The sequence below is a fragment of the Lingula anatina genome, chromosome 8 (genome assembly GCF_051362555.1).
Source record: "Lingula anatina isolate TDL-2025a chromosome 8, LinAna3.0, whole genome shotgun sequence".
NCBI lineage: Eukaryota > Metazoa > Brachiopoda > Lingulata > Lingulida > Lingulidae > Lingula > Lingula anatina.
Genome location: NC_141774.1, coordinates 8499823 through 8515570, shown reverse-complemented (window position 1 = coordinate 8515570; position 15748 = coordinate 8499823). Strand labels below are relative to the sequence as shown.

At 35.2% G+C, this 15748-nt stretch overlaps 1 protein-coding gene and 2 non-coding genes across 3 annotated transcripts; all 3 read left to right on the top strand.

Annotated features, from left to right (window-relative positions):
• The first annotated feature begins 1505 nt into the window (after positions 1-1505).
• On the top strand, positions 1506-15346 carry LOC106167812 (dolichyl-diphosphooligosaccharide--protein glycosyltransferase subunit 2). The gene is made up of 18 exons (XM_087019360.1): positions 1506-1643; positions 2430-2626; positions 2916-3011; positions 3345-3453; positions 3755-3818; positions 4171-4375; positions 4672-4779; positions 5075-5143; positions 5974-6101; positions 6736-6853; positions 7719-7810; positions 11703-11907; positions 12212-12316; positions 13191-13274; positions 13565-13660; positions 13900-13975; positions 14204-14333; positions 14700-15346. The coding sequence occupies exons 1-18, from the start codon at positions 1634-1636 to the stop codon at positions 14710-14712; spliced, it is 1905 nt and encodes a 634-aa protein (XP_086875486.1). The 5' UTR covers positions 1506-1633; the 3' UTR covers positions 14713-15346.
• On the top strand, positions 7160-7402 carry LOC112041998 (small nucleolar RNA SNORA73 family). Its single transcript, XR_002886408.2, has one exon. It is a non-coding gene; the product is annotated as a small nucleolar RNA SNORA73 family (small nucleolar RNA).
• LOC112041999 (small nucleolar RNA SNORA73 family) lies at positions 12738-12980 on the top strand. The gene has a single exon (XR_002886409.2). It is a non-coding gene; the product is annotated as a small nucleolar RNA SNORA73 family (small nucleolar RNA).
• Positions 15347-15748: the final 402 nt, after the last annotated feature.

The window sequence follows — 15748 nt, the reverse complement described above, 5'->3', positions numbered from 1 at the left end:
TATGCTAGCAATTTTGGTCTCGGGTTATAAATTCCTGAAATGACGTTTCAATGTACCTTAAAAGCCAAATTATATACTAGAGCAATTAGTCTGTGGTCATAAATTTGCCTCCACAAGTTCGCATCAATTAATTTCGGTCTTTTAGAAGTTTGTGTGGTTCAGATTGTCAAATCCTTGCATTTTTAGAGAAAACAAACAAGAGACACTGATACACATTTTTTAACTAAAACTCTATGGAGATCGTCAGGTACAGTATATCCCAAAGTTTTTATTCCAAAGGATTTGGCTTGGAAAAGAGTGGCGTCAGATATAATGGTAACCAAGCAATATCTTACTGTTATAAATTTAGTCATCACTACTAAGAAGGCATGGGGTAAAAAACAGTTTCCTATTGTAACATTTATCTGTAAGGAATAACATTTCATAAGTATCACATTTCGAGACAAGCACACTAACCGAGGAATTTATACGCATATGTAATACCAAAAAAAAGTAAGAATTTACCTGTGCAACCATAGAAAGTACCTACACACACTGGACAATAGAAGTGTCACCCCTACTAAACCAATACTTTTGGGGAAATATATGACTGTGGAATGATATACTCCTGGTATCATTTTATTAACATAAAATTTCACAAAAAAAAAAAAAAAAAAAAAAAAATGAGAATAAAATATACATTCTACCAAGATATGCACTTTCAAGTCCAAAATTAGTACTTAGTGCCATAGCCACGTGACCTAATAATAGCTGCCAGTCTGCGAGGCAAGGGTTCGTATAATTGTCTGATACGTTCAGGGCTTATGCTGGCCCAAGCATGAAATACTGAATCTAACAGAGTTTGTCTGCTGGTTAGACGGGCATTTGTAAAAAGTTTTGACATATCATTCCACACATTTTCTATTATGTTTGCATCCGGACCCTGGGCAGACCACATCACCCTGCGAATATCCTGTTGGTCAAACCAATCATCAACTGCTCTGGCTCTGTGACAAGAAGCATTGTCATCCTGGTGAACAAATGAATAATTCCTGTCACCAAACATGTTAGTAATAGATGGTAGCAAGCCTGACTCCAAAACATCGATATATTTCTGGTGATGCATTATAGTCTTCGAATTTAATCCGTTACCTGTAGGCCTATATTGTGCATCTTGTAAAACACGAAACTGACAAATAGTCATGCTTATTTCGTAACTTGCTGGCTCCCTTAAATGCAAGATTGCCTTTTATAACATAGCCATTTGAAGCTCAAAGATCCACAGTAAGAGACGAATGCGACATGGGTCGTGTCAATCTCGCATCTATGGCGTTCAGTAAGTGGCGAAACAGACTCAGCCGTGTCATTTTTGGGGCTCAAAGCTCTGTAGCCTAGTAAAAGACGAATGCGACATGGGCCTTGTCAATTCCGCTGCTATAGGGATTAATAACATACGAAATAGACACGGTGCATGTCGTTTTCGCATGTAAAGAGGCATCTAAAAGAAGCACGCGTAGGCTCTTTTTCATTTAAAACGTAGTTCTTGACGTAATTGTGGTAGTTGTTCGAAACCAACAAAGACGAAATCACATCTGATGCAATCAAATTTGCGCATGCCCGATGTCTGTCCTCTGATGTGTATCCGGTAACCAAAATGGCGAGAGGTGGGTAGAGCTTCCAAACAATTGACCATATCTTTGTGATTCTGTATGCTCGTTTCGTGTAACAGCGAGAAAAGACAAAGGAAACATCTATAGTTACTGTCTACTTGGGGTCACTTTGCTAAGCTGAGTACTTTGAAAGAAAATGGTAAAGTTTTCCGGTGGGGATGCTAGCCGGTAGCCGCCATGTTGACACGTGGGTGCTAACAGTGCCACATCAATATATCTCTAACTTTTAACTTTCATTTTGTCTCTAAGTTTGTGTCAGCAAAAATAGATAAAAATAACCAATATTTCTGATACAGTTCTGTTTATCATATGCAGTTAATGATCCATATATACCTTTCATACAGTCTATAAAATGACGCACTTTGAAGTTTGACTCTTTTAAAGTTTAGGGTTTCCTGGTTGACATTGTAAATTAGACTTGTCTCTTTGTACGTGGGTGTTTTTCACTTCCATAAATATAAGCTCAAGTGATTTTAACGCTGTTAGAACTGGTAGAAACGATGTCTATGTCATAAGTACTCGACTGTAGGAGATTGAAGTCTTATGTTGAGTCCATTGCCAGGGGGAGGGGGATGAAAAAAAATTTAATTCATATTAAAAGAATTGACAACAGTTATTATTATTATAATTGTAATAAAATCAAAATGATTAATAGAAACTAGAAACAAGCTTAGTAGACAATGATGAAAACAAGTTTAGAAATTAAATAAATAAATGCATGAAGATCATAGGCATCATATATGAGAGTCACCATAAATAATTTCTCATATTTCATTTCAGGTACCGTTCTATTAGTTGCATTTGCCTTGTTGTCCGTAATGGGACAGGCTTTGACGCCATCATCCTATTTCTCTGCTGCGGATCAGGCACGACTGAGGTCAGTGTTTGAAGCAGCAGCACCATACTCAGACGTGGAAGCTGCCCACTACTCTATTATGGGGCTCAAGTTGCTAGGTGTAGTCATCCCTAACTCTAAGGTTAGTAAATACAGTTGACTTTTCAAATATTTGATAATAACAATAATAATGTTTGCTTGTTTGCTCTTTGCAATAAATAAAGGACTTTTTTGAATGAATATATAAATATTGATATTAAGATTTAAGAACATCATGTTTATTTATCTTAATGTATAAGTTAAGTTATTAAAACTTTTATATATGTACTAATTTATTCGTACAAATGAAATATTGTTAGCTCTGCATTATGTTTCACAATTTTTTGCATTAGATTATTATTATTTTTACCAATTTAGTTAAATTTTTCCAGGATGTATGCAACTATCTTCAAGTCAACTTGGACCAGAGTAGCGTAGAAAGTTTGTTCTTCGCCTCTTCAGCTGCCAAAAATTTAGGAGGATGCCAGGTATGTAATGGTTGGGTAATGGACAGGGATTATCCTTCTTTAGGAATATCTTTTATTTTGTTTTGTTGTAAAAGTTTTCTACATTATATACCTTCTGTCAAAACTTTGTGATATTTTATTGTGAGACAAATACTTTGTTAAACCATTGCACAAACATCAACTGATAGATTTTGAGGTTCACTCTGTTTAAATAAATAAAATTCTTCTTTTATTTATTTATTTATTTATTTATTTATTTATTTATTTATTTATTTATTTAAGGTCTTGCTCTAAATAATACCTTTTTCATAGTTGATATTTGGATACTGAAATTTAATTATATTTATACTTCAGCTGACAGCTAACACTGCCAAGGAGACAATTGCGGAGAGTCTGAAGACAGACCAGCCAGTGGTGAATATTTACTATGCAATTTTAGCAGCCAAAAATCTGGGTGTGACAGGTAAGTTAGGTTTGAATATTTTTTTTTGAGTCTTTTTTTTTTTTTTAAGCCTATTAGGCCAAAGTTTGTTAAAAAAAGAAGAAAAAAAACTTCAGTTTGTTGGTACACAGGCAAACATGGATTTTCTTGGAAATATGAACGATTTTCCTCGATATGCCACATGTAAATATGTTCAGAATTTTACAAACCATTTTCGAGCTCTCGATCCCCTTTTTTTACCATTATGATATAAGTTGCATTTTTATATTAAAATATTATTTATTGAAGATTTTTATTTCATTATTTTTCCTTTTGTTTTCAGTGGACTCTGCCAAAGCCAGCCAGACCCTGCTGGAGGTACTGAAAAAAGATGACAGCCCTCTCAGGTGAGACCAGCATGTATGATGTACCCCCCCCCCCCTTCTCTCCACAAAAAATTAAAAAAAAACAAAAAAAAAAAATGCTCTTATCTGTCCATTGTGCCAGATGTGCAGTTAGTACAGTGTGCCTACTAACATTAACTGAATTAGCATTATTAAACCAGTTTAAAAGTATGAACTTATTTCTCTTTATGAAAAAAAAAACCGTTAAAATGTGAAAATATTAAAGAAAATTTTATATATTTAAAATTTAAACCTGAAACAGTGTGAGTGTAAGAACTTTTCTCTCTGTATGAAAAATGGAATCCTGAAAATGTGAAAATGTTAAAAATTTTAAAACAATCCTTTTTTGCTCCAGTCTGGGGTATGCCTTCTTGGCAGCTACTCAACTCAGTGGGGATGTCAGCAAATTCTTTGATAGAATAGAGGATGTGGTCGCACAAGCCGACGAGGTCGATGATAAATATTTACAGTTCGAAGGAGGACTGTTTACAACATCAGTTGTAATTGACTCAGCATATAAACTGGCCACAAAGGTGAACAAGGCCCCAACTATAGATGAAGTAAGGAGAAAATTTTCCCTTTTTTATGGTTTTATTTTTTATTTATTTTTCACGTGTTAATCCAATGGTACAATTTTCACTTATTGCATTTTTAACCTTGGGCTATGGAACTGTTCTTTACTCATCAATGTAATTAAACAGTTTTGTAGAAAGAAATTCTGCAAAGGCTGTACACTTGATTCACTTTGTTGTAAAAGGAAATTTGTTATGAATTCAATGTTTTCTTGGTTTGATTCTGCGATGAAATGTCTTATTTTGAAAACGTTGTAATGAAGCTTTCCTGTTAATATTTTCAGGAGAAGATTATAAAATTTACCAACTATTTCCTGAGCCGGAAGTCGGTACAGCAGCTGAAGACGGCGGCACACCTGCTCTCAGCTGTCAAGACACTTACAGATAATAAGGTGAGCAGTGGAAATATAAGAGGGGGAACTTATCCCATATTTTGGAAGAATTCCCCCCTCCTCCTTTTTTTTTTTGGATTGTTGAAATAGATTTGTTTTCAGTTGTTTGTATTTGGGCTTAAATTTCATTAAAATTTGTAAAAAGTAGTTGATGTTTTTCTTCTGGAAGATTTGCCTCCTTTTTGGTGATGTCATCACTTGATTGGTGTTGAAGATTTATGAGGTGAAAACAAATGTAATGGACCATAGATTAACAAAGAGACTGATGTTTATAGAAGTGTGAATTGTTTTTCAGTTTCACATTCCAGTGGCAGTCACTCTGGCCAGTCCAGTTGCAGTGTCCGCAAGCTCTCCCAAAGTAAAGGTAAAAATCTAAAAACGCGAGCAATTTTAGAAAATAATAAGAGAGAGTCATAATCACCTACAGGTGAAGGTCAGAAGAAGGGAAAAATTAAAATTTTTGTCTTAACCTTCATATTTCAGTATTTTGCACATGCCGACTCACCCAGACTTGGAGATTTTTATGTGAAAAATGTTTGAAAAATTAAAAAAAGTACTGAGTGACGTAAAAACTAGTGATCAAAGGGGGGGGGGGGGGGGGGGGGGGGGGGGGGCTATTAAATGAATGCATTGCTATTTTTCTTTCTTCCAATGCTGCTTTGATCAATTATTCTGTGGGGATACTTCTTTAATATTTTATTGTGCCATGTTTTTTTTGGGGTGGGGGTGGGGGGCTTAAAAATTGTATATATTGGTCTCATGAGTAACTCTGTAAATATTGGTGGAAGTGATGTTCAGAAACGATAACCTGAAGGCAGTATGGCCTCAAAGTGTAGACCACATTAACTGATCCACTGTACTCTTCTAGCTACTAGAACCAGTTAGAACTTTGATAAGATTAGGAGTGTTATAGATAGGAAAGAAATTAAGCATTTTTCTTGTGACAGGCTATTACAAATGGCTTGTTGCTGAGATGAAAATTGTTGTGCAAACCAGGTTTATGAAGGTATAAGCCAAAGCATACTGAACTTGTTTGAAACAAACTATCCAACTTGCATTTGATAAGTATTATGCTAAAATACCAAAAATGTTGACTGTAAAAAATTTTTTGTGAATACCTAATGTGAACAAGTGATTCATTCTTTTAATGAAAATTGCTTTAAGAGGATAAACATTTTTTTTCTTGTGTCATAGGTCCGTGTGAGTAACCTCCTGGGGGTGAGTCTTGGTGCCATGACTGTCACCGCAGATACTGGGCGTAACCTTGGTGACGATGCCGTCGTCTTGAGCAAGAAGCAGTTCACACCAGCAGCAGATGACAAGTGAGTGCATTTTATAGTTAATCTATCTCTTTTGAACAGTTATCCAATTAAAAGACCCATTTTTTTTTCATTAAAAATATCAAATGGCAATGTCCTTGATTCTTTTGAAAATCCAGTCTGATGGATAATGGACACTTTCAGATGGCATTGTTATTGTTTTTTTTTGTTTTTTTTACATTTGTTATTTAAATTGGAGCTTGATTTTGTGGAAGTGATGTTTAGAAACGATAACCTGAAGGCCATAAAGCCTGAGAGTGTTGAAGAAATTGACTGATCCACATAGAGGCTGATATATATTTTTGATATGACTCATAACATTTTAAGTACCTCCACCATAGTAATAAATATTTAATGAGAACTATATAGCTTGGAAATTAGCAAAACAGATGTTCTTATTGACATGTTAAAATGTTTTTTATCATGCAAGTTTGAATACTTTTCAAAGTGGTACATTTTATGATGTTTACATTTTGTACTATATTTCAAGTGGACTTGAAGTATTGTATTTTGTAGTGTTGACCTTCATTGTTTAATTTACTGATGTTGACCTTTAGCATGGTTTGTGATGTTGACCTTTAGCACTTTATTTCATGTCAACCTTCAAGATTGCACATGTTGATGTTGACCTTTTCAGGGCTGTGTATGAGTTGGACTTCATGCAAACTAAGCCTAGCCGTGGCTTCTACAGTATCAGCATTAGTCTGAGCTCACAAAAGGCAGACAAGAGACTTGTGGGGACCTCAGGAGCTGAGGTAGGTGGTACAGCTTTTATTTTGAGATACAGGTCTTTTTATTTTGTGTAATATTTGTATAAGTCTGAGCTCACAGAAGGCAGACAAGAGACTGGTGGGCTGAGGTAATGGGGGCAGCTTTTATTTTCATAAAACAAAAAGTATTAAATGAAGACTTTAAAAAATCTGTTTCTTTTTATATTGTATACCCTAACACTTTAACCAAAATTATGCCTTGTGTTTTTTCTTCTTGCTGTCTGTCCATGTCACCCTAGTCAAAGTCTTGTCCTAGCCATTTAAGAACTGCAATGTATGATAGCTGGAATCCCAACACTTGGTCATCCAGGTGAGCTGGACTTGTTCTGGCTTAACTTGGCTCTGTCTGTGTGGCGTATGGGAGCTGAATACCCCCACAAGGGGTTTGAGGCATATTCCCTTTCCACAGTGTTGGAGAATAACCAAGTCCCCGGTCCTCTGTGACTGGTGTGGACTGAACCTTGCATATTCCATCAACTTTCTGTAGTCACTAGTTGACCTTGACAGAGGAGAAAGACCATGCAAGATACATTTTTTAAAATGGAAGAACTAGAACATATTTTTTTATCATTTATTTGTCTCTATTTCTTTATTTATTTAGTTGAAAACCAGAAACCGCACCACTCCAACATTAAGACATTTATTATGATATCAACTCTTAATGTCCAATAACATATGCCTCCCCGCTTCTTATTTTTTTTGCCTATTGTCAAAGGGGACCACTCCCTTTGACTTTAAAATATTTATTATGATATCCACTGTAATTGTTTTCTAACTTACACCCTCCCTCCTCGTTTGTTTGATAAATTTATTATGAACTTTTGTGTAACTTTCATTTCTCTCCCATCAGGTCCACCTTAAAGTGACCACACAGGTGGGAGTGGAGAATGTGGAGATTGGGGTGGCTGACAAAGACCAGGGTACCCCTGCAAGAACTACCAAGTATGTATATTCATGGATGTGATTTTTATGTTTTTTTTTTTTTTCCTCTAGATTTCTGGAATGGTTGACCAACTGTTAGTAGGCTTGTTAAGGACCAAAAAATGGCCAAACGCTGCATTTTGTAGTACAAATGTCTAACTTGGCATAAATGTTCCTTGGGCCAAAAGAAAATTTTTTACCCAAAGAGACGCCCTCTATCAATACATTAATTAGCATAAATTATGCAAATTATGTGCAAAAATATATAATATTTCATATTTCCATTACTTTTTGGCCTAGAAACATGTATAGATTATCAAACCTGACTAAATTAGGGACAAGGAACCCATTTTTGATCATTTGGAAGCAATTGGTGGCCATTTTGTGCCTCAAATCCAAGATGGCCGCCACCCGCCATTTTGAAAGTGGACATAATTTTGCTATTTTATGTTGAATTTTGAAGCGTTTGGTCTAACTATACTTAATATATATATCGATTCTTACTATTTTGGGGGTGCAAAAGTCATTTTTGATATTGTTATGGTGATAGTAGGTGATTTGAAGGAACAAAGAGGGTGTTTCAAGTGCCTACCAAGATATGTGTGAACGCTGCAAAACCATGGATATTGATAACATGTATTCAAATATATCTCAATGCAATTTTTCGTTATATTCCATCGCTATTGGACTATATTATGAGCAAAAAAACACATTTTACCATTATGGAGGCCATTGGTGGCCGCTTTATCCCTCAAATCCAAGATGGCCGCCAAAAACCATTTTGAAATTGGGCATAATTCGCTATTTTGAAACTATATGTATTACATCTTTGTAAATGAGTAATACGTCTTTTTGTATTATTTTCTGGTGCAGAATACATTATCTGTTTCATGAAATGTGAGTACAAACTATTTTAGCCTCCAAAATCAATATGCATGTAGGCTTAAGTTGTCAAATAGACTTACATGTGCCATGTAGTCTAATTAGTACAAAATGTTTTATTAAATCCTAAAGAGCTTGAAACAAGCGTCAGAGATCAAAATTGCTTAATTAAAGGTAAAGAACACATACCTGGTGCTTTGAAGACAATTGGTAGCCATTTTGATCCTCAAATCCAAGATGGCCGCCAGTCACAATTTTGAAATACGGGTAGGGCATAACTCATCAATTTGAAGCTATTGCTATTACACTAGCATGTTATACATCGTTCCTTATCATTTGGGTTGTAGAAGTCGTGTCTTATCTCTTCTGAGATATAATACAAAAAGAAAATATTACAAGGCTCCAACACCAATACAGGCTTACGTCTTCACCTTGTATACGTTTTGAAGTCAAATTTGTGCAAAAATATGTTATATAACAATTATAAAATGGTTTTGCCAGACATAGATTAAGTGCAAGAGACCAGCATGGCTGATTCGACTTTATGGTGACTACTGTTAGCTATTCTGTTGTTCATATCCAAGAGCCTGTCACTATTTTAAAATTATGGCATAATTTACCTTTTTGAGCTGTTGGACTTTCATATATGATCGTAATACATCAATTGTTACTATTTTGGAAGTACGTAATTAATTCCCGGTGTTATTCTGGTGACAGAGGATAATAACAAAGGCATAAGGTGTTTTAAAATGATTCCAAGATGAATTTTCTTGTAGTTGTCATATACTGTAGATGTTTTGTGCTTGTTCGTCCATTGGAAACAATGAGAACTATGTAGTTGCCTTATGGATTTCTATTGGTAGTGAGATGACTTGTCTGGCCCAATCATGCTAGGAATGATCACTGGCACTGTCAACTAGGAAAAGAGGCTGCTTCCTCGACTTTTTTGCTTTATCCCTCTTGCCTACCTACGCAGCTGCTGCTTTCTAGTTGGTTTTGCAGATTCCTTCTTTTGTGTAAAGATACCACTTTCCTCTGATGCGACATGTTCTCATGCATTGATGTTTCTCTGGAAACTGGATTTTAATATATTGTTTGGCTGTTTCTCATAGGACACTGACAAAACCTCAATTCTTACTGGCTGTTGTCTTATTGGCGTACCAGAGCTGATCATGCATGTTTTTTTTTTTTTTTTTTGCTGTGCTGCTGGATGATTTTGCAGACAAGATCTGGAGCTATTTCAAAGCAAAACCAGTAAAAGATTAATAATATAATACCACTATGTATATATATTTATTGCTTACCTTTAAATTATTCAGTATCTTTTAGTGGATGGTCACTTAAGATAAATCTAAATGATATATTTGAGCATGTGGTTCGGGTTCCACATTTTTGTTACAGACTCAACGAAACTCATCTTGGAATTTATTTTACAACCTTATATTACTGTACCTTTTTATTATCTTCTGTCATCAAATTAGCACCGGAAAATTACTTTTGAGCCCCCAGAATAGTACCATTTTACCTAATACAAGCCCACAGTTCAAAGGTTATAAATAACACCAAATTATTAAAATAGCGGCATGCAACCAACACTTGGTTTTGATAAAAAAAAATGGCTAACAATTATCCTCATGCGGTCAAAGATGTATTATTTTGCTTGACACTTGTTTTATAGATCGGGCAAAAGCAGTTTTGCACTAATTGGATTACTAATTGCACATATAAACTGCAGGCCCATGTGGCAACTGAATCCTATATTTATTTGGAGGCTTATAAAAGTTTCTATTTACATTTTATGAAACCGAAAATGCATTCTGCACCAGGAAATAATCAATAAAAATGACGTATGGCACGCTTATGAAGGTGTGATAGTTTCAAAATGGTGAATAATGCTCAATTTGAAAATGGCGTATTAGGGTCATCTTGGATTTGAGGCACATATTGATTTTGGAGGCTAAAATAGTTTGTACTCACATTTCATGAAACAAATAATGTATTCTGCACCAGAATATAATATAAAACGATGTATTACTCATTTACAAAGATGTAATACAAATAGTTTCAAAATAGCGAATTATGCCCAATTTCAAAATGGTTTTTGGTGGCCATCTTGGATTTGAGGGATAAAACGGCCACCAATGGCCTCCATAATGGTAAAAATGTGTTTTTTTGCTCATAATATAGTCCAAAAGCGATGGTATATAACAAAAAATTGCATTGAGATATATTTGAATACATGTTATCAATATCCATGGTTTTGCAGCGTTCACACATATCTTGGTAGGCACTTAAAACACCCTCTTTGTTCCTTCAAATCACCTACTATCACCATAACTATATCAAAAATGACTTTTGCACCCCCAAAATAGTAAGAATCGATATATATATCAAGTATAGTTAGACCAAACGCTTCAAAATTCAACATAAAATAGCAAAATTATGTCCACTTTCAAAATGGCGGGTGGCGGCCATCTTGGATTTGAGGCACAAAATGGCCACCAATTGCTTCCAAATGATCAAAAATGGGTTCCTTGTCCCTAATTTAGTCAGGTTTGATAATCTATACATGTTTCTAGGCCAAAAATTAATGGAAATATGAAATATTATATATTTTTGCACATAATTTGCATAATTTATGCTAATTAATGTATCGATAGAGGGCGTCTCTTTGGATAAAAAATTTTCTTTTGGCCCAAGGAAGATTTATGCCAAGTTAGACATTTGTACTATAAAATGCAGCGTTTGACCTCTTAACAAGCCTACTATGTATCAATTTTAAGTTCCCCCCTCCCCCCTCCCCAAAAAAAAAAAAAAAAAATGCACACATTTCACATCCCTGAATATTGTCTTTATAATAGTCGACCTCGCATATGTCACAATAAACAAAGGGAAATCTATCAAATTTTCAGGAAAATAAGAATAATGATAAATATATTTTGTCTTATCTAATAGTCTCACATGTATCATGTGCCTTTAAGATTGATAACTTTTCTACTGAATGTCATCACGGACTATATTGCCTTTCCAGAGTGCAACATCCCAAAAAGGCGTCCAGCACATTTGAAGCTGATCATCACCAGCGTATTATCATGCGCTTCACCCTGCGCGACATGACTGCCAATGCCGCCATGACAGCACACCAAACATTTGTACGTCTGACCAATCAGAAGAGCAAACAAGAAATTGTGTTTGTTGCCGAAGCTGACAATGCCGATGTGTATAGATTTGACCTGGTAAGTTGAGGTGAAATAACTGTCTGGTTGAATTGTATTTTCTTTGTAACTCAAACATTAAATAACTTATGAAGTATTGATTCTAGAAGTTTTAGCTCTAATTTTTGCTAGTTCTTCTTTTCTGATGTAGATGAATTATGTTTAACTTTGAAGTTTTCTTTCCCTTTTGCAATGTATCATTCAGAAACATTAAACAATTTGAAAAAAAAAAAATCTGAGAGCTTTCCAGATTTAAAATTATATTAAAATTGGAAAGGAAGTCAAAATGAAATTTGACCAGTCAGATTGCTCGTCTCATTTTCAGGATGTTGGTTCATCAGCCAAGGACTTTGGTTGGCTATCCGGCAAGTACACCATGGACCTGGTAGTTGGAGATGCTGTCATAGAAAATCCTCTTTTCTGGACAGTGGTGAGTGGGACTGTCCTTTTACGTTACTTTAAACAGTGGGGCGAGTTTTGCAAAATTTATGACCTTGAGGACTGACGTTGGTCTAAACTTTCAGACCAATGTTTTGTTTAGCTTCAGTTTATACTAAGTCAGCAGTATTTCACTTTATGAGAGTAAGTTAGTCTGAATGAGTTGTCATTTCTTTCTCGTTTTGACAAAAGCACAATATTTTACTGCATTTGACTACTACTGATCAGATTGACCAACCTCTACAGTAATATTGTGAAACAGGCCCCAAATGACAGTGACTCAAAGCTTGATATAACTTAAATTATGTAAATTTTGTAAATCAAAGTAGCATGACTGGCATGGTTTGACATTCCCCATTGATGTGCCTGAGTGTTTTTGAGTACATTTTAAGACAGAAATCTTTCAACTACCACCAACACTTGGGTCATCCAGGTGAGCTGGACTTGTTCTGGCTTTACTTGGCTCTGTCTTTGTGGCGTACGGGAGCTGAATACCCCACAAGGGGTTTGAGGCATATTCTCTTTCCACAGTGTTGGAGAATAACCAAGTCCCCGGTCCTTTGTGACTGGTGTGGACTGAACCTTGCATATTCCATCAACTTTCTGTAGTCACTCGTTGACCTTGACAGAGGAGAAAGACCATGCAAGATACATTTTTAAAATGGAAAGAAATAAATTGATTAAAAAAATATAAAAATATTGATGGCTATGAATATGAATTTAAATAAATTAATAAATTGAAAATTGGCTTTCAACATACAGTAGATCTATGTCATGACAGCAGGAGCAGAGACTAAAAGAATAATAGGACATACAGAAACATATGTATATAGAAATAATCAAAACCTTTTCTTCTTCATTTCTAGGCTGATGTATCGCTGACATTCCCCGAGGGTTCTGCACCGAAGGCACCCGCCAGCGACCTCTATGCTCCAAAGAAGAACATAGAAGTAAGTGTGAACTTGCCCTTACTCAGGGGAAACACTTGGCAATCCCAACTCCTGTTAATCTAGGTCATAAAATATGTTTTATATCAATAGATAGATTTTCACTCTTCAAATTCGGACTCCTTTTTATATCAATAAAGAGAAATTTGCATGTCAGATGTGAATAAAAAACCTTGATTTAAACCATTCGATAAAAACCATTGATTATAAGGCCTATATCATATAGTACTTGATTAGGAAATTTTTAATGGATTTCTCAGTATATATAATTCTGTGTATTTTGTCTATCTCAGCACATGTTCCGTCAGCCAGAGAAGAGACCCCCAGGGACGGTGTCTATGCTGTTCACTGCCCTGGTTCTGGCACCTGCAGCTCTGCTGCTGATCTTGGTAAGTATTCTACAACATAGATATCCTTAACAAACTAATCTATACCACAGATATCCTCACCACAAAAATGTACATTATTTCAGTAAAAATAGATTTAAAATAATATTTAAAAATTGATGATTATAACAGACAATTTTGACAAGAAATGTGAATCCAGTTTGCTTTGTACAGAAGGCCAGGAGGCCATAGTCATTCTCTGATCCTGCAGTTTTATGATCTGTTTGGGGTTTCTATTCCAGTGGCTGACCATCGGAGTTAACATCAGCAACTTCCCCATGTCTCTCAGCGCCATAGGATTCCATGCTGGACTTGGAGGTAGGCAGCCAATAAAGACGAAAGATATTAAAATATAAGTATCAATTTCATCGGAGAGAAAAAAAAAACTTAAATAAACAACTGCAACTTATTATGTAAGCCCATTCTTTAAAGGGTCACTCTGAACATACTCTTATTAGTACATTTGCAGTATCACAAATACTACACATTTAATATATTCCCTACGATATTTGTAATAATTTAATTATAATTATTCTTTCATTCCAGCCATATTTGTCCTGTATTACTTCTACTGGGTGCACCTGAACATGTTCCAGACCCTGCGATACCTGGGGTTCCTGGGAGTTCCGACATTCCTGTTTGGTAACAGACTGCTCAGTGGCATTGCAGCAAAAAGGTGAAGGTCGTTCTAAAACTTTTGCCCTGATTGGTTAAAACCTCGAAAAGCAAAACTAGAAAACAGATTCCACATATTTAACCAATTTGACAATATAACAGAAATTAGCTACCTATACAAGCCTGTCTATTTAGATAAAGAGAAATGTGGTATGCTTTTAAATTCCATTGCACTTTGTGTTCAGTGTTGTTGGAAGTTTAAATGATTTCAATGGTCACAACGAGAGAAAATCAGATGAAATAAGAAAATATTAGGTTAATATTTAAAAATAATAGTTGTTGTGGACAGATTTACACTCTCCTATTTACATAAAGTGTGTTTTCTTTGCCATTCTCCAGGTAACATTTTCTGTATTGTTGTTTTCAGGAAGTCCAGTTGAAGCTAGGAAACCAAAGTAGTTGAAGTCAGAGTAGATACTTTCTAATTCCAAGACAAAGATTTGCCTGTTAGTAGTATAGGCATAAAAGACGAGAAGATTATTAAATAGTTAAGACATACTTTTTTTAAAGAAAAAAAAATAAGAAAAATGATGGAAAATTTCACTAGATGTGAAGAAGGGGCAGCTGTTAACAGATAGTGAAACAATTACTATTTCTGAATGTTATTGTTGGGAGTGAAATGCCTAATAGAGGGAAAAAGAGAAGACGCTGATCATGATAGCAACAGAAGATACTGACATCCTTTGGTGTATAAATGGACAGAAAGCCCAAAAGTCTGAGAGTACGGTTGTGGAAAAATCTAAGTTTGATAAGTGCAATAGATATCTGAAATAAGAGTTTGGGAAACTAATAAGATGAAATCTTATTGTTGTTATTGACTTTTTGTTCAGTAAATTAATGTTTTTGTACTACTACTAGGGGGTAAATTTTAGTCTTCTGTACAATATTCATTGTAGTTGATTTGTGGGTTTTGCAACTTGTCCAGTTTAACATTCAAGTAAAGTTTTGTTGGAGCTGCATTACTTTATACATTACAAATATGCCATTGAAATAAAATGAAACATATTTATAAGAGTAGCTGTTTTTTTAATATAAGAATGTGTGTGATTGTGTGTGTGAAGTGAAAAGTTTTGTAAAAATGGCATTTTCACTGCCAAAGTTCTTGGAGGCAGGTATGGCCTGTTCGTCAAGTTGGTCACTGTAAACATTGTTAGAATTTTTTACTCGACGTTTGTCTGGATTGTGCCTGTGAATGTTAAAATGGAGTAATGGAGATGATAATTTACGTTTAAAGCAGCAGTTGAAAGTGGTATATGTACTGCCTGTACTTGTCTAGATGCTGAGGAGGAATGAGGCCACGTACTGAAAATATGGTGCAGGATCCCCATGGACTTTCCTCTGCATCAATTATGAAATTTGGCTCCCAAAAAGTCAGAAATCTGCCGATAGTAGAAAAAAATCTCTTTACTGTGCGAG